We start from the raw sequence: 27,252 nt of genomic DNA, 5'->3' as shown, positions 1-27,252 counted from the left end.
AATCATCAATAACAGTATATATTTACTACAGCATTAAAAGTAGAGTAAGAAGAAAGATTGATCTTTCACCCATTGTTGCACAGAACAACTTTAGAAGTGTAACTTTTCAAGCTTAACCCAAACAAAAAAGAATTTAAGAAAGCAGAAAAGAAAACTTTAGGGGTGTTGAACCATTGGCTAAACCTTAGTTTGCTAAGTAGGCCAAAATTATTGACATTTACGTATTCACAAGAAAATGGGCAACTTATGCTCTCCTGAAGCATAGGAAATGATACTTTTTTTGAGTGGTGATATATAGTTTGCCCCATGGAAAGCAGCAGCTCGCAGAATATTAAAAGGTCCAAAGTCAACAGAATAGGCCTTTTGGAAGCCATCAAGGATCGCCATCATCATAATATTGGCTGATCTCCTCTCTGCTTCATACTTCTTTAATAAATTGACCTGCAGCAGCGTAAACAAAGAAATAACCATATCAATTTTGTATGTACAAAATGATTAGTAGTTCCAAAGTTACTCAGATTTTGGTAAACTTACACATTTAATAACTTTTTACAAATATTACATTTTACTGATATAATTGTTGAATAGTGTATTATGATCTTAATAATCTTGTATACAAAATTTTAGATAGTTTAGACATTCATAGACGTAAAAAGGGGTGACAGTAGAAATTACTAATACTTTAAATTTGACAGAAGAAATCACTAATACTTTAACACTTCAAAATAAAGGGGTGTGCAAAAGTCTCAATTTAGTTTTAAAATTGTAAAAAAAGAAATTTAAGTTGATAAAATTTAATGTGTACATATAAAAATGTATTTTGCAAAAGCTATATATGAATGGGATAATCTAGGAAGCCTACTGGATTCCAACCAGCAATGACCATACCACCCAGGAGCACACCAATGCACACATATGACAACATACCTCTCCAATATCAGTGCCCAAAGCAATCCCCTCTGCAATAATTCTTGAAAGAGAAAATGCATCTCCAAAACCCAAATTAACTCCTTGACCAGCAAGAGGATGGACAGTGTGGGCTGCATCTCCAATAAGAACCACGCGTTTTGATGCATAGGAATTCGCATGCCGTAAAGACAAAGGGAACACCATCCTTTCAGATGCCAACTTGATCACTTTTGGAGGAATTTCAAAGAATTCATTAGTTGATACTGTTGCATCCATTTTAAACCAAGAGAACATGTCTCGAGTTCCTAATAAGCCTGATGTAGGACGAGGTCCATAACCATAATCTAGAGCATAATTGACATCCTTTAAAAATTCTTCCTCAGTAGTTGATTTGCGACTGTTTGACTCTGCTGGACTCATGGTCCAAACAATATTGCTAAACTTATCACCGATGGGTAAAAGAGCAATTGGACCGGTGGGTAAAAAACGTTGCCATGCACATACATTTTCAGAGGTATGCTCTACTGTGCAGATTATTGCATTCTGAGAGTAATTCCATCCCGTCGTTTTGATTCCTGCTAATTCCCTAACATGTGATTTTCCACCATCAGCGCCAACCTGCAAAACAAGCATCTTTATTAATATACATTAACTTATAACAATAAGGGGGTTGCTAATTGTCCTCCAGAACGCAGTTAAGCAAAATTTTGTTACTGTTTACCACCAACTTTGCATATAAGCTACTTCCATCACTAAGTTGCAGCTTTGCGCCATGCCCTTGAGCACATGGTGGTTCTACGGATTTTGTATTCTCCTTCACTACAGACATAGAGCTTGTATTCAAAGTCATTGAACTTAATCTCAAAGGATAGATTGTTGTCTTGAAATCAGAATCCTGTCAAGAATAATGACAAATTTTACTCGTACATAACGAAATATGCAATGTTCTTAATGGGGAAAAAATGTAAGCAGCCAAAACATAGCTAGATTCACTGACTTGATTGTCCTAACATTACAACATATATCTGAACCAGCAAAACATCCAAGGATATGACAGTATTTCATCCCATTAGAAAAACAACCAAAACACTATAACTAGTAATATTCAGAGATTATTCTAGCACTCTGAATTGAAATACAAGTGAAAGCAAAATAAGAAAAGTTCAGACGCTCTAGTTGATGAAGTTCCTCAGTTTCTACTTCAACCCCGAATGCTAGATCAATAGAACCAAGTCTTGTTAGGAGTATTTTGGTAATGTTCCTAGCCAGTCTAGGACATCTTAACATCATTTAGACAAAAAAAAATGTCATTTTTGTGCAATAGAATAACTTGTCAGGAGAGAAGAGAATTGAAGAACAGGAGCATGATTGAGAAATCCAATCGGCTTTAATTATAAATAATGAACAGACATCCAATTTGAAAAATCGTCCAAGTGGCTAAATGCTTGTCATAAAATTACTAATCGAGTAAATTCCGTAATGCACATCACAGACACAAAAGGAAAATTCATACCTTTACACATGACAGTAAGGCATTGTGGAGCACTTTATTCTCTGCCACACACCTAAGTGATCAAGTTTTCCAATTAGAAATGGAATAGCTGCTTTTGCAAAAGGGGTTTACTTAATGACATGTCACACTTACCCTAGATAGTCTTTATTTACATCTCGTGCATGATATCTAGCATATCCCAAACCAGTATAATCCCAGACCTGTGATGAGATACAAAACAATTCATTAAATGTTGAATAGTAGAGTAAAAGTGCAGAAAGAAAAATGCACCCACAAGACAACGAGAATCACCAGTCTCGAGGCAAGCACAAAAAATATGGTGTAAAGTACGTTAGGGGCTTAGATAAGGAAAGTAAATAAAATGTTATATTCAATAATCACCACCACCAAATCCTTATCCTACTATGTGGACTTAGTTACTTCTGTCAACTGATACTTGAATTTAGAGAATAAAACTGAGGCTGACATTGTGTCTGTAACAGTCTACTCATGGTCGGTATATATTGGTGTTGGAATTAATTGCAAGGATTCAATCTCACAATAATCTTAAATTCCTAGATGATTACACTATATATACTTGAAATTCTACTACAAATACCAAACACATTCTAACATTTCCCCTTAAGTTGGTGTGTATGATATACACACCAAGCTTGTCAGAAGTATGGACTCCATGACATGACCTTTCTGATCCTTTGTGAAAATGTATACAAGTTGATAATTAGAGTTTAGGCCTATTTAGAAGAACTTTTTCATAAGGACTTTCAGGAAAGAAAAATTGGAAGAAAATTTGAAATTAACTTCTGCATAAGTTACCTTGTAGATGATCTCTCATATAACTTCTCTATTTTTTTATTTTATTTTTAACTTGTGAATAGACTAATTTTAGCTTATGGAAAAACCCATTAGTTTTTTCTTCTTATTTTTTTGTTAGAAGTCCTTATGGAGAAGCTTGTCCAAACATACCCTTTATGAATTTTGTTGCTATCTTTGTAGACAACATTCTCCCAAACAAAATAACAATCAACCTCAATGATTTTAGTCCTTTCATGAATAATAGGATTTGAAGATATTTGCAGTGCCGCCTGGCTGTCACATGAGTTCGTTGACTGTTATTCACATATCTTGAATCTGTGAGCAATTACATCAACCAAGTCTGCTTCTTGCTTTTCCACAATTTGAACATTTATCCCCAAAAGAACAGAGTATCATAAAGTAGACTGTCTATCCAGTAGAGTGCTTGCAATATCAGCATTTGTTTAACCACCAATCTCCATATGCTCCTTATCTTCGAATGGTAAGCCTTCATCTCCCAAGTGCTCTCTAAAGATTGGAGTAAATTGATAGTAGCATCCTAGTGACATTTACATTGAGAGTTGAGGAATTGGCTTTTTCTGCTCAGAGCAAGGTAGATATCTGGTCTTGTTACAACATGGTAATTTAACTTTCCAACTAACTTCTGATAAGTAATGAATATCATCTAAGTAACCATTTATTGCTTTATCAAATATCATCTAAAGAAAATTATCAAATTTATTGCACCACAGATTTGAGAGTTTGTGTTGGCATTGCTGTGGAGGCTATAAATATGATTCACCGTGTTTTGGTAGTAATTTAGCAATTAAAATTGATATTGCTAAGGCATTTGATACTTTGGATTGGACATGTACCATACAGGTGTCATGAGTGTTGGCACTCGACATGCTACAGCAGAGCTGTTTGTGCTTTATAGGTATTTGCACAACATTTGTGTCAATTTCCTAAATATGCTCCTAATAACTATGCACTTAGAGAATCCATTTCCACTATTGAGCTATTCACAAGAGAAAATAATAACAGGGTGAATAGGAGAGAGAGAAAAAAAATTTACCTGCATTACATTAAAATAAGCATGTCTGTTTTGCTCAACATATTTCCAAGCACCAGCATCTAAAAATAGACAAAAAGTAATTGTTAAGTAAAAAGAACAGAGTAATAATTATACTAAAAACCATGTGTTTACTACCCAATAGAGGATGGTTTACATACTCTTATTTCATCAATTACAAATAATTAGAGGATATTAAGTCAATTGTTGCCTATAAATCACAATAAAGGATATTTTATCTTAATTGTCAAGATCCCCTCCAAGCTAGAGCATATTAATAAATATGCACAAAGCTGGTATAGGGCCATAGGTTCAATTCCTGTCACATTGATGCGAAGTGCAGAACCCCATGCAGCCTAAGGAGCACCGTAGTAAACTTTCGCTCATTTAGAAAAGAAAAAAAATAATACACCACCCTTGATCTGATCTGGGCAGGATGTAAATCAGCATTTCTTCCAAATATTTCAGGGGCAAGCCTTAGGTTCAATTCTTTTTTGCCTATAGTCTTCCTAGGAGTTAAACTGCATTTAAGTGGTATCTAATTCACATAGGAAAAGAGAATCAGTCTGCATGTACACACACATATATATACAGCTAATTCTTAGACTTCTCCAGGATTTGATGAAGACATTGACCAGTTGATCACTAGAGTCAACAAGGTGACAATCTTAGTTGAAGTCGGAGATTAAGATAGTAGTGGTGGTGCTAATGAACCTATGGATGATTCAGAGGTTCCTACAATTTTTTATAATGATGCCAGTGGTGGAGATGACATTAATGAAATTGAAGATCACGTGGAAGAGGCTCACCGTCTTGCTTTTAATATGAATGATTTCCTTGAATAGTTTGCTTGTATTAAACATTTATGAATTTATAAGTTGTTTTATTTATGCATAATTTTATGAACTGAACCAATTTTTAGTTATGTTATACATTGGACCTTACTACTTAAGACTTGAGAGTTATTTTTATCATCTATATTATTTTGAATGTATGCATAGTTCTACAAATATAATTTCCTATACTCGTAACTCTTACGAGTTGAGTTACAATTTTGTATCCCCTTTTCGATCCTCTTACACAATTTTGCATAGCTAATTTAATGACTGGTAATTATTTACTAATTACTAAGCATGAGCTATGTCTGTAGATGTGAGTCTGATTTTTAATATATATTAGTTGTTCCTTCGGTTTTTAGTTGCCTTAATGAAATGTACAAAAAGACCACTTCCTTTGAATTGTGTCTTATTTATTATGAAATATTCTCTATAGCAGAACGAACTTTGCTTCAAGTGCACTATTCAGTATTCGTTATTCATTATTTAACATGTTCCTCTTTGTTCCCTCATGCTTTTGAAATGGATTTTCATGGTTCACTAGATAGGATTTTACAACAAAGAGGAATTTTTTTTTTCTGTATTTGGTGAATGCGTTCATATTTGATAGTGTCCTTATTCCATAAACTTTATATGGGAGAGGATAATGATAATGGCTTCTCTTTGAGTTCTGTTTATTGCTGTCCATTTTGGTATAGGATTTAGTGGGCATGTTATATTATTGGTTCATATGTGTGTAAGTATGTCTATGTATGTATGCATACACACACATAAATGTAAGCTTTTAAATATGTAAAATATCTCATCTTTCACATTTATTTTTGTCCTTTTTCTCTGATACAAGTTTTTCCATTTCTAACAAAGAAACAAGATAAAAAGAGAGAATTAGATTTCGAAACGACAACGACAGTGATTATTCACTAACAAACCTTAAAGACATAATACCTCGGAGAACAGATATAGAAGCAGGAGTTACTGTACTGACTCTTGGATCAGGGGGGTCTTCCTTCTTGATGTGCAAGCCACTACTCAGAGCCGGATTACTATCAACAATTGCAACGTTCAACTGCTTTGTCATAGGCATACTTGCTGGAAGAACAAAATAATTGATCAGATTTGAAGTTATAACACATTACTCTCCAGCATCATCATCATCATCGATAACATAACTCACGCTGGAGAATATTAATTAGTATTTGGATAAAAGCTTATTTTAAGGAAATAGTCACTTTTCTAGAAAGCCTCTAGAGAGAGCTTTTAAAAGGAAAAAAAGAAAACTCTAATAGTGTTCCTGACATCACCTTATATTTTACTATTTCCACCTTTCACTCCCCCCTATCTCGCACTCATTATTTAATACTTCTCTTCACCATTATCATTCTTAGCCCACTTCATGACAAATTAAAGAATACAAATTAGAGACAAATAGTTGAAAACAAGGATAGTAGGATACAATATTGAAGTGTGAGAACGAAAACACAATTTGTTACAAATATATGCAAACTGTAAATGCAACCTTCAAATGTAATAGGCAGCCTTTTGAATGACAAGTGAACAACGAAGAGCTCTATTCTCTGTAAATGATCACAAATAAATGGACTATTGATAGATTTCTTTAAGCAAGAAATCAACCACACACGTAAAAACACACTCACACGCACCCAGAATACTGAAAAGAATCTGTTTATTATTCTTGAGAACAAAGAATACAGAGTACACTGTCCAAACACTATCAAGGGAACACTCTTCCTTCACACAGGATGCAATGGTCCTGTCTATACAACAAAGCAAAAACATGTCTGTCACCGGACACCCTTGTCCCCTCATAAAGCTACCCCTTCCTGCTAACCAACCACTAACCACCCAACAGACCATGTCTGAACAACTCTTTCCAAATCAGACTTAGGAAGGTAGGATCTCTATTAGGATATTTATCCTATTTTATCATCATTATATTGTGTCAAGGGTTACCCAATTTATCATGATTATATTGTGTCAAGGGTTACCCTATTTATTATGATTATATTGTGTCTAGGATTATCCTATTTATCATGATTATATTGTATCTAGGATTACCCTATTTATCATGTACTTTTGTATCAATTTATTCTTATAAATAGAAGATTATGAGAGGGATCAATCAAGCCCTCTAGATTTATTTTACAGTTTAATTCTCAAGTTGGTATCAGAGCGGGTCGATCCCACTCTGGTTTCTGTCTCGTAATATCTGTCCGGTGCCACAGTCCGTCATCGCTCGCCACCGTTCGCTGCTGCCCGCCGCCGGCCACCGTCCGCCGTCGCCGGCCACCGTCATCCATCACTGTCACAGTTCCGTTCGTCTAAAACCTTAGGGTTTTCTTGTTCCTCGCTGGTACTATTCGTCTTCTTCAGAAATGGCATCTGGCAGTACTCTTTCCTTCTCCGGAAGTCCATCAATTACCTCCTAGAAGCTAAATGGAAAAGATTATCTATCATGGTCTGCTGCCGTTGAAATATGGTTCCTTGGCCAAGGGCATTATGACCACCTTGAGCGAGATGGAAGCCATGTGCCTACTGAAAAAGCTGATTATGGAAACAAGCAGATTTCCAGTTGTGTGCCCTGTTATGGCAATCAGTGGAACCCAAACTTCTTGTATCTTTGAGGGATTTCAAAACTTGTCACTTCTTTTGGAAGAAAGCCCAAAGCATTTATGCCAACGATATTCAACGTTTACGAACAAGCTTGCATCTCTTAAAATGGCAGACCATGATATGGTGTCCTTCATGGCTGAAGCCTAATCTGCTGTCGAAGAACTCAAGATGTTTTTGGAAGCAGACCCAGAGGATATAAAAAAGAAACTAGACAAATTTTACATGGTGTTGATCCTTCGTGCCCTACATCCCGATTTTGATCATCTCAGAGATCAACTTCTAACTAGTCATGAGGTCCCCTCCATGGAAACATTGACCACTCGCCTTCTGCGTGTCCCGGTACCTCAAACTCAAGAAGCGCATGAACTAGTGGAACCATCTGTCATGGTTGCCACACGAGGAAGTGGAGGACGTGGCACTAGAGGAGGAGGACGAGGAGGTCGAGGACGTCCTCAATGCACATATTGTAAAAGGATGGGTCATACTCAAGAGAATTGCAATTCCTTACATGGTTTCTCTTCCAAAACCGCCAATATTTGGAAGACTGAAACTTCCACTTCTATGTTTTCTGAGGATGAATATCAAGAATATTTAAGGTTAAAGTCTAACAACTTGGCACAACCATGTCAATCTCCCAGTACATCAACAGCCTGCGTTTCTCAATCTATGGAAGGTCAAAATTCATGGGTAATTGACTCAGGTGCTTCTGATCACATTTCTAGTAATACCTCTTTGTTCTCATCTATTTCCTTTCGAGAAAAATCTCATTTCATAACCCTTGCAAATGGATCTAAAACTTCCTCCAAAGGAGTCGGTCATGTTTCTTTGTCTCCCTCCCTCAATCTCAACTCAGTCCTTTTTGTCCCTAATTGTCCTTTTAATTTAATTTTCCTAAGCCAGTTGACCAAAATGTTAAATTGTTCAATAACCTTTTGATCATAAATCTTTTGTTCTACATGAGCGTGGTTCAAGGAGACAAATTAGAGAAGGATATGAAGCTGGCGGATAATACCATTTTGGATCTCGTCTGTGTTGCTTCTAATCCTAAAGTGCTACATGATCGACTTGGCCATCCTCATTTGTCCAAATTAAAAAAGATGTGTCCTGAACTTAGTGGTCTCCAAACCTTAGAATGTGAGTCATGTCAATTAGGAAAACATGTTAGATCTTCCTTTCCTAAAAGGTCTCAATCAATATGTAATTCTAGTTTTTCCATCATCCATTCTGATATATGGGGACCTAGTTGTATCTCCTCCTTTGATTTTAGATATTTTGTTACCTTTATGGATGAATATTCAAGATGTACTTGGGTTTATCTTATGAAAAATTGTTCTGAATTGCTAGCTATCTTTACATCTTTTTTAATGAAATCAAGAATCAATTTGGTCAAGTAATCAAAATATTAAGAAGTGATAATGCAATAGAGTATTTCTCATCCTCCTTTTCTGCCATCTTGAGTTCCCATGGTATCTTACATTAGTCTACTTGTCCTCATACACTGCAGCAAAATGGTATAGCAGAACGAAAAAATAGACACTTGGTTGAAACTGCTCGTACCCTTTTGCTTGGTGCCCATATTCCTGTCCATCACTGGGGGATGCCATCTTAACTGCCTGTTATCTTATTAATCGGTTGCCCTCCTCCTCTCTTGATAATAAAGTCCCTTTCTCCATTTTGTTTCCTAATGATCCTCTCTTTCATACATCTCCCTGAGTGTTTGGCTGTGTATGTTTTGTTCATGACATGTCTCCAGGTCTAGACAAACTCTCCGCTCGCGCTCCCAAATGTGTCTTCTTAGGCTATTCTCGACTTCAAAAAGTATATCGGTGTTACTCTTCTGAAACTAAGAAGTATTACATGTCTGCCAATGTCACATTCTTTGAATAGACTCCTTACTTCTCTCCATCTGTTCAGGATGTTTCTATCCTCCAACAGGTCCTTCCTATTCCAATGGCTGAGTCAAATAGCTCCACTGTCTCTGTCATTCCAAGTCTTGATCACAATCCTTCTACACCCGTTTCTCCACATACTAAGATCATCCCACACAGGGTCCCAATGGATAATCCACCTCCCCAAGACAATGGTGAATCTTCTACTTCAGATTCTTCTCCCTCGTCACCTCCTCCCACGCCTCCTGGTGAAAATGATTCAGCATGGCCTATTGCCCTCAGAAAAGGTACTTGTTCCACTCGAAACCCTCATCCCATTTATAATTTTCTAAGCTATCATTGATTGTCGCCCTCCTATTTTTCTCTTTTATCCTCAGTGTCCTCTGTTGTTATACCCAAAAATGTGAAAGAAGCACTTGATCATCATGGATGGGGACAAGCTATGATTGCAGAAATGCAGGCTCTTGACCACAGTAATACTTGGGAGCTAGTGCCCTTTCCCCAGGCAAAAAGGCGGTTGGTTGTCGATGGGTGCATGCATTTAAAGTCGGCTCTGATGGTGAAATTGATCGGCTCAAAGCTCGGCTTGTTGCAAAAGGTTACACTCAGGTTTATGGTCTTGATTATTGTGACACTTTCTCTCCTATAGCCAAGATGACTACTATTCGCCTCTTCTTTGCCATGGAAGCCATTCGTCACTGGCCACTTCATCAATTGGATATCAAGAATGCCTTCCTACATGGTGATCTTGAGGAAGAAGTTTATATGGAGCAACCTCCTGGGTTTGTTGCTTAGGGAGAGTCTGGTATGATATACAAATTGCATCGATCTCTATATGGCCTCAAGCAATCCCCACGTGCTTGGTTTGGGAAGTTTAGCTCCATTGTTCAAAAATTTGGGCTAAAACGCAGTGAAGCAGACCATTCGGTTTTTTACTGTCATCTTCTCTCGGGAAATGTGTTTACTTAATAGTATATGTTGATGATATTGTCATTACAGGAAATGATGTTGTTGGAATATCTCAACTTAAAGAGTACTTGTGTAGACATTTTCAAACCAAGGATCTTGGAAGTCTCAAATACTTCTTAGGCATTGAAGTAGCACAATCAAAAGATGGAGTTGTAATCTCCCCAAAGGAAGTATGGTCTTGATATATTACAAGAAACAGGCATGATTGATTATAGACTAGTAGACAGTCCCATGGACCCAAACCAGAAATTAAGGACAGAAGAAGGTGAATTATTTTCCAATCCAGAGAGGTATAGGAGGCTGGTTGGAAAACTGATTTATCTCACTATTACAAGGCCAGATCTATCCTTTGCAGTTGGAGTGGTTAGTCAGTTTATGCAAGCTCCATGTGTTGACCATTGGAATGCTCTCATTCACATTCTAAGGTATGTAAAGAAGGCTCCCGGGCAAGGATGTTATATGAAGATAAAGGAAACATTCAGGTCTTTGGGTATTGTGATGCAGATTGGACAGGTTCACCTATTGATGGACGGTCTACTACAGGATATTGTGTTTTTCTGGGACAAAACATTATTTCATGGAAAAGTAAGAAACAGAATGTAGTAGCTCAATCAACCGCTGAAGCCGAGTATAGGGCAATGACATCACTAACATGTGAACTTATATGGGTGAAACAATTCCTTCAAAAGGTTAAATTCTGACATCCATACTATAAAGATGTATTGCGACAATCAAGTTGCTCTCCACATTTCATCAAATTCAGTGTTTCACGAGAGGACTAAACATATAGAAATTGATTGTCATTTTGTTCGTGAAAAGTTGTTGACTAAAGAAATATGTACTAAGTTTATTGGGTCAAACGATCAACTCGCAGATGTATTGACCAAGTCATTAAGGGGTCCTCGGATTGAATTTATTTGTTTCAAGCTTGGTACATACAATTTGTATGCTCCAGCTTGAGGAGGAGGGTTAGGATATTTATCCTATTTTATCATCATTATATTGTGTTAAGGGTTACCCTATTTATCATGATTATATTGTGTCAAGGGTTACCCCATTTATTATGATTATATTGTGTCTAAGATTACCCTATTTATCATGATTATATTGTGTCTAGGGTTACCCTATTTATCATGTACTTTTGTTTCAATTTATTCTTATAAATAGAAGATTATGAGAGGGATCAATCAAGCCCTCTAGATTTATTTTATAGTTTAATTCTCAAGTATCTTGATCACTGACTATTGACGTCGGTATCTCATGCAGTTTGACTATATCCCTCACAAATACCTCTACTATAGACTTGGTTGTGTAAAGGTGCTTGATGGGTATGAAGTGACCATATTTGCTTAGCCGGTCTACCACAACAAACACTACATCGTACCCATTGGATTTGGGTAACTGGACAATGAAGTCCATGCTGATTTCCTCCCACACTGGTTGAGGAATGGGCAAGGGATGTATCAGTCCTTGAGGTGATGAGGCTAAGTATTTATGTTGCTGGCAAATCAGGCATGTCGCCACAAAATCAGTCACAATTTTCTTCATCCCGATCCAATACAGTGATTGGGCTACCTTCTGATATGTCTTGTAGACCCCCAAATGCCCTTTTGTCGGTGTGGCATGGAACTCAGCTAATAACGTTGGAATCCATGCGGACTGGGCTGACAAAGCCAATCTTCCCTTGTAGTGGAGGTGATCGTGTTTTAGGGTGTAAGCTGGATGTGAGTTTGGGTTTGCCCTCAATTCTTCTCTGATTTTTTATAAGATCTTGTCACCCTCTACTTCTTCCAACACTGCCTGAAACTCCTGCCAGAATGGTATGGCAATCACCCTCAACTCCATATCCTCTTCCTCCTTCTCCTCCCCTTTCCTGGACAAAGCATCCACCACCTTATTAGAAGCCCCTATTCTATACACAATCTTAAATTCATAGCCCAACAATTTAGCCAACCAGTTTTGTTGGTTCTGAGTTGTAATTCTCTGTTCCAGCAAGTACCTTAGGCTCCTTTGGTCTGTATGGACCAAAAATTTATGGCCAAGAAGGTAGGGTCTCCAATGCTGGATAGCAAGCATGCTGGATAGCAAGCATTAGGGCCATCAGCTCCTTTTCCTAAATCAACTTGGAGAGGGATGACTCTAATAATGCCTTGATAAAATACGCGATGGGTGTCTTATTTTGTGACAAAACAACACCCACTCCTCTACCAGAGGCATCACATTCAACATGGAATGCCTGTATGAAGTCAGGCAGAGCCAAGATAGGGGCAATGGTTATAGCCTCTTTTAAGGCTTGCATAGCTTATGAGCTCTGTGGAGACCAACTGAATTGCCCCTTCTTCAGTAAATCAGTTAAGGGGAGAGCTATCTTCCCATAGTTTCGAATAAGTCTTCTGTAATAGCCTGTGAGGCCTAAAATCCCTCTCAAAGCTTTGATATTTTTCGGTACGGGCCAATCTAGCACGGTTGCTACCTTATCACTGTCCATTTCCACCCCATTCCAGAGATCACGTGGCCCAAATACCTGATTTGTTTCCTCCCAAATTCGCACTTCTTTTCGTTAGCAAAAAATTGTTGCTGCCACAATGTCCCCAACATTTGTTTGAGATGATTCTTATGATCTTCCCATGTCTTATGTATATCAATATGTCGTCAAAGAAGATTAAGACGCACTGTCTCAGATAAGGCCTTAAAACCGTGTTCATCATACATTGGAAAGTCGATGCGGAATAGGATAACCCAAATGGCATGACCAGAAATTCATAGTGGCCTTGGTGAGTTCGAAAGGTTGTTTTTTGGATGTCCTCCTCCTTCATGCGTATATGGTGATATCCAACTCTCAAATCCACCTTAGAAAAATATGTTGCCCCTTGCAACTCATCCAACAGCTCTTCTATTATCGGTATTGGAAACTTATCAGGGATGGTAGCCCTATTTAGAGCCCGATAGTCAATACAGAACCTCTAGCTGCCATCCCTCATCTTCACTAAGATAACAGGGCTGGAGTAGGGGCTGTTACTGGGTCTGATAATTCCTATTCCCAGCATTTTTGTCACTTGTTTTTCTATTTTCGCCTTCAACAAGTGTGGGTACCGGTATGATCTTACATTGACCGGATCCACCCCTTCCTTGATGGATATCTTGTGATCTAGGTGCCTTTTAGGAGGAAGACCGGTAGGTTCCCTAAAAATCATTAAATTCAACTAAAATCTCCTCCAACTGTGAGTTAAATGTGCCACTCCCTTACTTCATTCTTCTAATTCTGTTTGTCCCAAACTCCACACCAGTGTAGATCAGAACCTCCTTATTTTTCTGGCCAAATTTCATGGTCAGGTCTCCCCAGTTGATCTTGACTTCGCCCTATGAAGCTAACCAAGCCACCCCCAATATGAGATCCACTCCTCCTAATTCGAACAGGTAAAATCTCTCCTTGATTTCTGCCCCTTCCAACCACAATGATATGTCACTACAACACCCCTGGGTTGTCTTCCTTTGGCAATCTCCTAGACACACTTTATAGGAAGGCGTTTCTTCCATTGTTAGACCCAATTGATCCACCAACTTGGTTAAAATGAAAGTGTGACTGGCTCCCCTATCTATTAGGACTAGTATCTTCTTCCCCTTCACCCATCCCTGCAATTTCATCGTATTAGTTTGGGTGACACCTCCGGTTGAAAAGAATGAGAGCTCCATATGTTTCTGTTCCATTTCTCCTTCTCCCTCTTCTTCCCCAGTTTCATCATCTTCAGCCATTATCAAGACCCTTATACTCCTCTCTGGACATTTGTGCCCTGGGTTGTATGGACCTTCGCAATGGAAACATCTTCCTTCTTCCCTTCTCCTTATGTATTCCGGGTAAGGAAGATTCCTAATCCGTGGGTTCCTATTTTCCCCTGCTGCATTTCTTCCTATTTTGGACCCCATCGTGTTATTAGATCCTTCTTTCCTCACGATACTCGCACTTCTTGTAGTACCCTATCCACTCTTACCACCCCTAAACGTTTATGTTCTGGACACAACTCTAGATCCCTTAGTATCTCCCCCATGACCGGTTATTCTTGCTGGACATTCCTCCACCCATTCTTGGGTCTTTACTGGCCTCCTCCACATCTCTGGATATCTCCATAGCTCTCAGCAGATCCCTCGAGTTGTGGGGTCTGATTTGACTCCTTATTTCTCCCTACAACCCAACAAAGAAATACCTCAACTGTTCTTTTGTTAATTCTTTAGTTTGGGCTACCAGCATTTCAAACTCCTAAACATAGTCTTCTACCGTCCCCCTTTGTCTTACTGTTGCTAACTTCTCAAAAACAAAACATCTCTCTCCCTCCGAACCTCCTGATTAAAGCCTTTGTCAAGTCTTCCCAAGAAGGGTTCTTGGTTTTCTTTTTCCAGAATCTGAACCAGTAGCTTGCACCACCCTCCATGCAAATGTAGGCCAATCTCATCCTCTCTTTGATGACATTTTGTATGTCAAAGAATTTTTCCACCTTGGAGATCCATCCTATCGGGTCCAACCCTTCAAAGGTGGGCAATTCCACCCGCTTCATCCAGTTTCATTGTACTTCGCCCCTATCATCCTCCAGTTCTTCCTCTAGGTCCTCCTTCCCTAACCTATCTCCATTCACTAACCCTTGACTCCCCTCAGAACCCCGGTCTTGGTTCCTAGTTCTTCTTCCTAGGATTCTGGTTAACTCTTTGAGTTCTTGGTGAACCTCCCTGGTTTCTTCCTTCAGTTCTTCCATTGATCTTTCAACCGAGCTTACTCTTCCCTCCAAAGTATTGACTCTTCCTTCCATCATGTTCTCCTCTCAAAGGGATCCGGGAGGTCGGACCACTTGATAGATTTCTTTAAGCATCAACCACACACGCAAAAACACACTCACACACACCCAGAATACTGAAAAGAATTTGTCTATTATACTTGAGAACAAAGAATACAAAGTACACTGTCCAAAAACTATCAAGGGAACACTCTCCCATCACACAGAATGCAATGGTTCTGTCTATACAAAGAAAAAACATGTTTGTCACCAGACACCCGTGTCCCCTTACCCCTTCCTGCTAACCAACCACTAACCACCCAACAGACCTCCTAAGCCTCCTAACCGCCTAACAGCCTACAACCTAATTAATTTCTTTTCCTCCTTTCATATACTTTTAAAGCCCTATCAACTATTTGGATAAATACATGCTATATAATGCTCTCTTTGATAAAACTGGAGTTACCAAATACTACCTTTACGGTGATTAAGATGCACTGAATTACTATCCTAAAAGCCTAACCATTCATTTTTAATTTCTCCTCGAACCTTAGAAGAAAAAAAAATCTAATTATGATTAAAAGTGATGTACAAAAAACATAAAATACTTTTAACAATATCTCATAATGAATACAGGTGACGACTTAGTACAATTTTATTGATACAGTAGTGATAAGTAATCCATTGACGTGGTTTGCAACAACCAAACCGGGCTACAACAAGTGACCAAGGATATATCCAAGTAGGCAGAAGTCAAATTAAAGCATATATTAATAATGTAACAGATTGTCAAATATTTTATGCATCCGAACTAGAATCAGTTCAATAGTCACCACAAATATAGACAGAAAAACTATGCGGAAATATTTGACAATTGAACTGATTCTAGAGTCAGTTAATTGAGTTGAGATAAGGGGTTAAATAGGTGCAAATTGACAAAAAAGTTAAACTCAATAAAGACATTATTAGTTGACGACTTTTGTTAAAGCTTGTCTATCTACAAATATAGAAACTGTTAGAAATACACAGCAGAATGTTTCGTTATCGGACAATAATCAAGAGGGGTGAATTGGTTTTACGTTAAACACAACTTCTTTTTAGAAAATCTTCCCTTTTTAAAGAAAAATTAACTTCAAATTAAAGCAGGTAAATAAAAGAGTATGATAAAAGAGAAGTTTGCACACGTGATTTTTATTCTGGTTCAGATAAAAAAGATCCTATATCTAGTTGTTAATCTCTCTAAAAAAGAGATTAACCAATAATTTAAAATAGAGTAGAGAAGAGGTTTAGAGATCACCTCTCTTGACAAACAAGAGATGACAAACACTTCCTTTTAACACACAAAAGGATGTGCAGCTTGACTTTTTAGAGCAGATATGCTTTTCACTTAGACAAACAGTCACTTCTACTAACACAAGATTCACAAGCTCACACTTAAAGCACAGAGAGTTCAAGTAAGCAATTAGTTCTCAAACCGTTTAAGTAACTTTAAAAGAGCTCAGAAATGAGGTATATATAGGCTCAACTCTAAAATAGGTCAAAAGACCAAGAGTCTTCTCACAACTGTCGTAGATAATCAATTATGTGATAATAGATTATCTGCGAGCCATTTCAAGAATGGTTCTTATGGGATAATCGATTATCTCAAGTGATAATCAATTATTCCAAAGAACATTGTCATTTCTAATTTTAACTGGATAATCGATTATCCCAAGTGATAATCGATTATTCTAGTGCGTTTATGAAATAATGCCTTATTCTTTGAGCTATCTTTAACTTGTGACCTTGACAAACTTAAGTCTAAAATTACAATTACAAATAACTTATTACAAAAGTTTTAATTGAATAACAATTTCTCTAATCTTCAAACCCAAGGTTAGCTTCATCATCAAAACTCTTTTAACTTCAATTCAACCTTGTTGATAACAATCTGCCCCTTTTTTATGATGATGAAAAATACTTGTTTAAAGCTTTTATGATTACCTCCATATGCACATCTTAGAAAAGAAAATGATATTAGAGGTTAAGTGTTAAAGCAATATCTATACCTCTAATTTCATTTTCTTTTCTAAGATGTGCATATGCAAGTAATTACAAAAGCTTTAAACAAGTGTTTTTTATCATCATCAAAAAAGAAAGAGATTGTTAGCAACAAGGTTGAATTGAAGTCAAAAGAGTTTTGATGATGAAGCTAACCTTGGATGTGAAGATTAGAGAAATTGTTATTCAATTAAAGCTTTTGTAATAAGTTATTTGTAATTGTTTTTTAGACTTAACTTTGTCAAGGTCACAACAAAGAACTAAAAGAATAAGGCATTATTTCAGAAACACATTGGAATAATCAATTATTACTTGGGATAATTGATTATTCCAGTTAAAGTCAGAAATGACAATGTTCTATGAAATAATCGATTATCACTTCGAATAATCGATTATCTCAAAAGAACAACTCTTGAAATGACTCACAAATAATCGATTATCACTTGGGATAATTGATTATCTCAGGAAAATTATCTTTTGAAAAGGTTTGTAGATAATCGATTATCAATTGGGATAATTGATTATCCACAACAGTTGCAAGAAGACTCTTCATCTTCTGAACTAATTTTGAATTGAGCCTATATATACCTCATTTATGAGCTGTTTTAAAGTTACTTAAATGGTTTGAGAACTAAGTGCTTACTTGAACTTTGTGCTTTAAGTGTGAGCTAGTGAATCTTGTGGTAGTAGAAGTGAGTGTTTGTCTTAGTATGTCTAAGAGAAAAACATATATGCACTAGCAAGTCAAGCTGTGCATCCTTTTGTGTGTCAAAAAGGAAGTGTTTGTCATCTCTTGTTTGTCAAGTGAGGTTATCCCTAAACCTCTTTCTTTACTCTATTTTGTAAGTTGTTGGTTATTATTAGTTATTGGTTAATCCTTCTTTTTAAAGAGATTAACAAGTAGACGTATGATCTTTTGATCTAAACCAGTATAAGAATCACTTGTGCAAGCTTCTCTTTCATCATACTCTTTTATTTACTTGCTTTAATATGAAGTGATTTTTTGTAGCGTGAAGTTAATTTTTCTTTTAAAAAGGGAAAATTTTCTAAAAAGAAGTTATGGTTAATGTAAAACCAATTCACCCGCTCCTAGTTATTGTCCGATAACAAAACACTCGGCTGCATATTTCTAACAGAATCTACAAAAAACATCTGGAAATTAGGTTAAATGGAAATTGATGATTTTATTACAAAGAGATCATACAAGATATATACGGGAGACCTAAGCTATTTTAGGAAATATAATAACTATATTCTATTCTAGAATCCCTTGATTTATGGGATTGTCCCTATTTATTCAAATCTGTACCGATTACAATAAAATATATACTTGTTATGAAATACACAAATTTCCTAATTTATTCTTTCCTAAAATACTATTTGATTTCCCACACTCCCCCTCAAACTGGTGAATAGATGTTTTCCATTCCCAGCTTGGATACAATCTTCTCAAAATTGTGGCAGCCCAGCCCCTTGGTAAGAATGTGTGCAATTTGATCTTGAGAGGACACATATGGAGTGCATATCAAGCCACTATCAAGCTTTTCTTTGATGAAGTGTCTGTCTACTTCAATATGCTTTGTTCTATCATGCTGCACTGGGTTGTGGGCTATGCTGATTGCTGACTTATTATCACAATAGAGCTTCATAGGTTCTTCCCATTTTATCCTCAAGTCTTCTAAGATGATTTTAAGCCATAGCAACTCACATATACCTTGTGCCATGGCTCGGAATTCCGCTTCAGCACTGGACCGAGCCACTACAACACCCTGCTTTTTGCTTCTCCAAGTCACAAGATTTCCTCCAAGAAAGGTGCAATATCCTGTAGTTGACCTCCTATCCACAATTGACCCTGCATAATCAGCATCAGTATAGGCTTCAAGCTTCACATTACCATTCCTTTTGAATAGAATCCCTCTTCCTGGAGTTCCTTTAAGGTACTGTAAAATTCTGTGGGCAGCTTGTAAATGGGTCTCCTTTGGGCTATGCATAAATTGGCTAATTAAACTCACTGCATAGGCAATATCTGGCCTGGTATGAGACAAATATATAAGTCTGCCCACTAATCGCTGGTACATCTCTTTTTCAACAGCAACATCTTCTTCTGCATTTCCAAGCTTTATGTTTGGTTCTAATGGGGTACTAGCAGGTTTGCACGCTGCCTTGCCAGTTTCCTTGAGCAAATTAGTGATATACTTCTGCTGGGATATAAATATCCCTTTCTTGGAGTGGGCAACTTCAATTCCCAAAAAATATTTTAGTTTTCCCAAGGTCTTGATCTCAAATTCCTTGCCCAAGCATTGGCTCAACAATCGCTGCTCTTCTTTATCATCTCCAGTTAATATTATGTCATCCACATACACCAATAATATTGTTACTCCCCCTGACTTGGAATGTTTAAAGAACAAAGTATGGTCCCCTTGGCTTTGTTTGTAACCTAGACCTGTCATAACTTTAGTAAACCTGCCAAACCAAGCACGGGGGGACTGTTTTAGCCCATATAATGCCTTTTTCAGCTTGCAAACAGTGTTGGTAACAACGTCTCTACCGTATCCCGGAGGTATCTCCATATAAATTTCTTCTTCAAGGTCTCCATGTAGGAAAGCATTCTTAACATCAAATTGTTCCAAGTTCCAGCCATAATTGGCAGCAAGAGACAATATCACCCTAACTGTGTTCATTTTGGCAACCGGAGCAAAGGTCTCCAAATAATCAACTCCATAGGTTTGGGTGAACCCTTTGGCAACTAGTCTTGCCTTATATCTCTCAATTGATCCATCAGCCTTGTATTTCACTGTATAAACCCACTTACATCCAACTGGCCTCTTTCCTATTGGTAAGGTGACTAACTCCCAGGTGTTGTTCTTCTCTAACGCCTCCATCTCTACATCCATGGCTTGCCTCCATTTTCTGTCAGACAATGCCTCAGATAGGGTATTAGGTAGGAGTGTAGTGTTTAGGTTTACTAGGAAGGCTTTATGGGTAGGAGAGAGATTTTCAAAGGACAGGTAATTTGAGAGAGGGTAGAGTGGCTGTTTGGTGCATTTTCTTGGCCCTTTTCTAATGGCAATTGGGAGGTCAAGATCATTTTGGGTTTCAATTTCAAGATCATTTTGGGTTTCAATTTCAGCCTGCACAGCTGGAGAAAAAATTGTTACCTCTTTTTGTGGATTTGAGTTGGATTCTTGAACATTGCTTGATCCTGGAATGGCCTTAGTCTTCCTTGAGTATACCAGCTTCTTACCAAATTTTCCAGCTTCAACATCTCCTTGATCAGCTTCACAATTAATTTCACTTTCTTGACCTATTTCACTTGGTACAACTTCAATTTGATCTAGTTTAGGTTCAAATATCAGGTCTGGAAGAATGGGAAAACCAGAATTACTACTTTCCTTATCTTCCCTGAAACTCTCCCCCGGAAGATAAGGTTGATGGAAATAGCCCTCTTGTTCATTGAAGGTAACATCCCTAGACACAAAGAATTTTTTGGATGGGGGGTGGTAGCATTTATACCCTTTCTGAGTGAGTGAGTAACCAACAAAGACACACTTTAAGGCTCTAGGATCAAGTTTCCCCCTGTCTGTATTATGAATATGGACATATGAGATGCACCCAAAAACTCTTGGTTTAAGATTATTTGTAGTGGATAGGTTTGGATAGAAAGACGACAAAGCTTCCATAGGGCTTTTTGATCCTAAGACTGTGTTGCTGTAAGAACAGCTTCCCCCCAGAGATTTTTTGGAACACTATTTTGGAAGTATCAAGGGGGAGGTTTTTGACCGGGAAGTCAGTGAGCAATGAGATGTGAGTCCAACCTTATAAGTAGTTGACACCACTCTTTACCCAAAACCTTAAGGCAATGAGTTAATGGGTCTTCCCACTTATAAACTTTCAGCGGAAGCATCCCCTTCAATCACGAGTTGCCCTCTATACCGCCGTTCATCTTAACGGGTCTCGCTTTCCTGGAACCCTTGCCAAGAAGACTTTCGATATAGGGATCATTACCCTCGTCTGAGCCTTGGTCACCAACACCAACCATCGGCTCTGATACCATGTTAGTAGTGGGTTTTAAGCCTAACTCAACCCCACAAAACCAGCTTGTAGGGTGAGGTTTGCATCCACTTATAAACTAAGAATTGACCTTATCTCTAGTCGATGTGGGACTTCCAATACACCCCTTCACGCCGAGGTATAGACATCTCGTACGTGATAGTAGAAATTGGGTGGTCCGATAACGGCCCGATAGCGGGTGGAATAGAAGAATAGAATGCCCACTTAGAACTCGCTAGGATAGGCTCTAACCATGGCTCTGATACCATGTGGAAATTAGGTTAAATGGAAATTGATGATTTTATTACAAAGAGATCATACAAGATATATACGGGAGACCTAAGCTATTTTAGGAAATATAATAACTATATTCTATTCTAGAATCCCTTGATTTATGGGATTGTCCCTATTTATTCAAATCTGTACCGATTACAATAAAATATATACTTGTTATGAAATACACAAATTTCCTAATTTATTCTTTCCTAAAATACTATTTGATTTCCCACAAAACATGACTTAGACACACCCATCTCCATGCAGATTATTACCCACCTAAGAAACAAGCAAGAGCCATGCCAACCATCCCTCCTCCAACAATAGCAATATCATACTGTGGAATAATTTTGCTAACAATGTGCTTCTTCTCATGCTCCTGCAAATTTTCAAGAATATGAATAGGGCATTTTCATTTGATATTCCATAGTGGAAATGATTATCTTTCAATATAAACTAATATAGTAATGTGAAAATGAATAAAGGTGTGAGTACGGGATATGTGATGATAATTGACAAAGATTACAAAGAAATTGAGGACTGAGTAATCACAGTCATTACTTTAATCAATGTAACAAGAATAAACTACTAGAAGTAAAACTTAAGGTAAAAGATATAAATTAAAGATATAATGCTACTCATCTACAATCCTCCTCAACTTAATAAAAGAAAAGAATCATGTCACAATTTCTCCTTTGATGCGATTGATTTAGCCAAAGAGCTTGTTGTTCAAGGAAGAAAGGACAAGTTGCCCAACAAAAAAATGATTCCAGTCTGAGTTAATTCATAGAGTTTATGGATCACATGAATAAGGGTAGTTGCCCAACTTAATAATGATACAGATTGGTGTTAAAGCAGAGAGCTCCTCGCATGGGGGAGCGATGGTAAGTTGCTCAACTTTGGTGTTTCCTTCTGGTTTGTAGTTGATGTGGCTTCAAATGAGTTGAGCAAACACGATGGTTGAGCAAGATACTTGATTAACATCATAGATTGTAACCAAGTAGTCATGAATATAGCAAGATTCGACCTAGTGAATACCTATGTGGAAAAATCCAAATGGCTGTTTCCTCAGAAAATGGGGCAGCCTAGATTCTGAAGAACATTGGGAATTCTCCAAATCTATTCTACAGTGAGCAGAATTTCTTGGATAAGCAAATTCTTTTAGCTTTTATGTTGACAAGTATTTATTCTAGGCGTGGGACCCACAGAACATATATAATAATATTATCTATGTTAATATATAAATGGTGATAACACTTCAGCGTTAACATACTTCTAAACTATCATTTCCAAATGCGAATCAATTTGTTTAGCCTAATCAATTCTCTCAAAATCAGTGCTACCAATACCTAAATAAACATTCCCTGAGTGGGTAAGGGGTCATTGCCAAGAAATTTGGTTGAGAGATCTTGCTTTTAGTTGTGATTTGAAGATTTAGAGTACTAATAGAGGATCTTTGGATGGGTTTCTGGGTATTACAGTGATGTGAACTGGAGACCAGCTTGGGAGCTGCGGCAACCAATGATGAGAAAGGCTAAAGACATTTGAATCTTCTCAGTGCTTGAAATGTTCATGGTCAGCATTGAAAGGTTTTCTTAGTCAAGTGGAGTACTAGTTGCCAGAGATGCTTGTAGAAGGAGATGGGAAGAGCTTTGTTATCTTGGTGTTTTTCCTTTCTGTTTGTAAATTTGCTACTTGAAACAAGAGCTTGCAGCATAAGTGAGAGGATTGAAAGGAACGTTGTATGCTGCCTTTCTATTTTATTACCCAAACCAAAGGGTATTGCGTCTTTATGGTATTAATAATTAACAATACAGCAGCAGGCAACAGTAGGATAGAGGATAGTGAGATGACCTCTATATTAAACATTTTAATAAAAACTAAAATTTAGACTACACATATAAGTCACAGTTTACCAAGACGATCACTTTCCATCTAGGAACATGTAATTTAGTCAAAAGAATGAAATATGACAAACGAAAACGAACACCACAAATTAAATTAATATGAGAAGAATGTGAACTGGGAAGTTTAGAGAAATAAGATAGATCAGAACAATGGAAAAAAAAATGTTATATACAGTGTAAATGAGCAGAGGTAATTTTCGTGGAATGGCCAAGGAAGAGGCTTTCAAATCCGATGTTTGTTTCTGAAGCAAAACACCAGAAAATAGGGGAGAAATCACAATTCAACCCAGAACCCTTAAACAAATATTACTATAGTGGTAAAAATGGGGTTTTAAGAACCATCAAGGTGACGCTACTATAGCCTAAAAAGACCATTGTTTTAGCCACTATGAGCAGTACTGAAAACGGCTCCACACCATTATTTGAATCACATAGAAGTCTAGGGCTGCTCCCACTACTCCTCCACAGTGCTACTGCAACTATAGCACAATCTTGACTACTTAGTAAATAAATATTCTGGTCAAAGATAGTCTTCTATAGTACATTTTTGGACGTTGATTATTGATAAAAACAAAAAAATATTTGCAGCCCTACCTTCTATTTTGTCCCAGACATGATCCTTGAGATCCCAATTGTTTCTCAGCAGTTTTAATGTAATTCAAATCTGAATTTCCATTAAGATCAAAATTGGTTCTCCTGGAAATACTCAATTTTCAGTTATAATAAAAGACAAATACCAAATATATTGCTCGAAACTTTTCAAAATATTATTCAAAACAATTATGTCAAACTCAAATCCCAACCAGATTGTGTAAAACAGTGACTATAAAATCACAATCCGAAACTGATAATCACCTGAAAGTTCATCAAAATGCCATCAAAGTATCCCATCACTACCGAAGGTCTTAAGTAAGTCTAGCCCACAATATGTGATTGTTCCCTAGAAGTATTAAAGGAACTAGGTTGCACCTTTCAATGAATATTAAAGGAATCTTCCAAAGAAGAAACATGAAGCTGTATCAACAAGACAGGGTTACAATCTTCAAGCATGTCCACACCAAATGGACAATTTAGAAACACAAGAATCAAGTCCGTTTGATCAAATTATATAGCTAAAATTTGTATTTTCCAAAATCTATTTCAAAAATAACTATCCCCGTATTGCTCTAACACTATGTAAATGAATTCAATTTCGTACACACACACAATAAACAACTAGAAAAATATAATTATTGACAATGCTATGCTGTATGCTTACATTGGACGCCTCTCCAATAGCGGAACCAGCAACTTTCACACCCTCAGTACAAAAATACTTTCTTGGAATTTTGAGGGCGCAGACGCTTGAAATAGTCTTCTTCATCACCCTATTACATCAGCTACAGAGTCAAAGCCCAAAACGGAAGCTCAAATAGGAAGATAGAAAACCACAATAAACACTATAAACCACATTCCCATGCTAGCAAACGAAGAAACAAGAGTGATTGAAAATATTCGAAAAAAAAACATTCATACCTGTTCATTGTGTGAAAAGAGAAATGGTGGAATACAAGAAGAAGGAAGAACACAGGGTTTGATATTTTCGGAACTGGATTTCAAACCATGGGAGGGGCTATGCGAACTGCTTTCGAATCGAACCCACGTCGATACACTGTAAAATCGCGTTAAAGTAGAAAAATGTGAAGCGCTTAATTGCGGCGTTGCTGCAAATGAAACGTGATTTTGCTTTTCTTTTTTCTTTGTTAAGAACTTGGAGTTAAATTCACGCTTCATCTCTCACTAATCTTCTTTCGACGAATTTTGTTACCTTTTTTTTTTACAATTTATTATAAATTTTAACATCATGTTATCTATCAGTTAAATTTCTAACTAACAATGATTTTGCCGAAAAAAGTATGAAAAAAACAGCATTATTTTATTACCAATTTTTTGTAAAATAATATTGTATTAATCTTATTTTATTCTTATTTATTGCTTAAGATTTTAATGACTTAGATAATAATTTATTTTATGTTTTCTTATTCATAAAAGATTTAATTTTGATATATTTATTTAATGTGGATAATCTTATGTTTATTTAGGTTTTTTTTTCTCAATTTTATTATTAATTAATGGTAGATTAATGAAGTGGGACAAAGATGTGAAATATTAAAATAAAATTATTATTACAATATTTGTATATATTTACTTTTTAAAAATTTTGTTTACATAGACTAACTTACAAACCCGTAAACAAATCATTATCCAAGACGAACCAACGAAACTAATATGCCATACAAGCCAGTCTAATCCAATGATTAAATGCTTGGATTGAGAATACAAAAATGTAAAAACATAGAACATGGGTCTCAAGGATGCCAAGATCAGTGAACATGGGTTTTAAAAGATTATTTTTAAAAGATTTAAATTATTTTTAAAAGATTAAAAAGAAATATATATTTAAATTATTTTTAATTTTTAATTGATGCAAGATTATTATATTTACAAATATTATATTTTATTTTATTTTATTTCATGTTTGAATTCCTAAATTAAGAGCTCTTTTTTTTATACTTCCCATTCTCATTTTGCACCTTCAAAATATCTATAATAACTTTTCGAAAATCTACAACACATCAACATATAATAACTTTTTCGAAAATCTACAACATTTAAAAGTAGGGTGTTGCTCCGTCCACCATCCCATGTGCTCCCAACACTTTACTTTTTTTTTTATTCCAAAAATATCCTATACCTCTCCACAATCTTATTGCAACGAGTTTCCTTCACCTCCATTTTTCCTCAACAATCTCTTTCTTTCTCTCTCTGCATTGGCGCATTCATATGGCAAATATACCCGTTGAAATCAACAATGTCTCTGTCACCCTAAATTATAGTTTTTTATCTCTTGGAAATTTTCCAAATTATAACACAATGATATCTGTCTAAAAATTTGTTTAATGTGCAAAATATCCAATAATCTTTGTTAAGAACATAATTATAGAATTTGTCCTCTTAATTATATTTTTCATATCCATATTAGTTAGCACTTATTAAGGTTTTACTGTTAAAAAATCCACCATGAAAAGGTTTTATACAAAAGTTCCATAGGAGCATGTTGCATAGCATTAGGTTTCGAGATATTTCCAAAGTCCTTAACTACTCTAAAAGCACTTATTAAGGTTTGGAGATAACTCTTGATGCACTATCTAGTGGCCATGCTGCCTCCGCATCACATGCTACTGAGAAAGTTTTGCAAAACTTGATATTCGTACACAGACGTTGATATGCGTGCACGAATGTTGATATCCGTTAATTGAAGGGCAAAAATGAAATAGGGAGGTGCAGCGAGCAATGTGTGGTGGTGGAGGAAGTAACTCCCTTAAAAGCAAAACCCTACACCCCAAAGGAGGCATCCCTCGGGCCTCCTGAAACCCAAACCCGCAGCTTCCTCCCCAAATCCTCCTCACTTTGTCGCGGTGTTGTTCTTTCTCATCCTTGGTCAATCGTAGACAATCTTTTGTGGTGGTTTTCGTTGATGTTGGATCTCATCTTCCTGTGTCTTTGATTTCTGCACTAAAGGTTGATTTGTTTCCTCTGCTCATTTCCATTCTTGTTTCCAC

At 36.8% G+C, this 27,252-nt stretch overlaps 1 protein-coding gene across 3 annotated transcripts; it reads right to left on the bottom strand.

Moving 5' to 3' along the window:
- On the bottom strand, window positions 1-25,403 carry LOC108329787 (uncharacterized). Of its 3 annotated transcripts, none has more exons than XM_017564168.2 (10): window positions 25,166-25,403; window positions 24,909-25,029; window positions 22,023-22,122; window positions 6,071-6,214; window positions 4,293-4,351; window positions 2,555-2,622; window positions 2,423-2,474; window positions 1,631-1,804; window positions 928-1,527; window positions 1-441 (listed from the first exon to the last, which is right to left on the bottom strand). In XM_017564168.2, the coding sequence occupies exons 2-10, from the start codon at window positions 25,011-25,013 to the stop codon at window positions 226-228; spliced, it is 1,518 nt and encodes a 505-aa protein (XP_017419657.1). In that variant the 5' UTR covers window positions 25,014-25,029; window positions 25,166-25,403; the 3' UTR covers window positions 1-225. The 3 variants fall into 3 exon arrangements, with proteins under 3 accessions (XP_017419657.1, XP_017419655.1, XP_017419658.1); XM_017564166.2 differs by having other exon boundaries at window positions 24,909-25,017; window positions 25,166-25,402; XM_017564169.2 differs by lacking the exons at window positions 22,023-22,122; window positions 25,166-25,403 and having other exon boundaries at window positions 24,909-25,017.
- Window positions 25,404-27,252: the final 1,849 nt, after the last annotated feature.

Source organism: Vigna angularis, chromosome 2 (genome assembly GCF_016808095.1).
Source record: "Vigna angularis cultivar LongXiaoDou No.4 chromosome 2, ASM1680809v1, whole genome shotgun sequence".
Lineage (NCBI taxonomy): Eukaryota > Viridiplantae > Streptophyta > Magnoliopsida > Fabales > Fabaceae > Vigna > Vigna angularis.
Note: the sequence above shows the minus strand (reverse complement) of the source record. Positions and strands in the feature narration are given on the sequence as shown.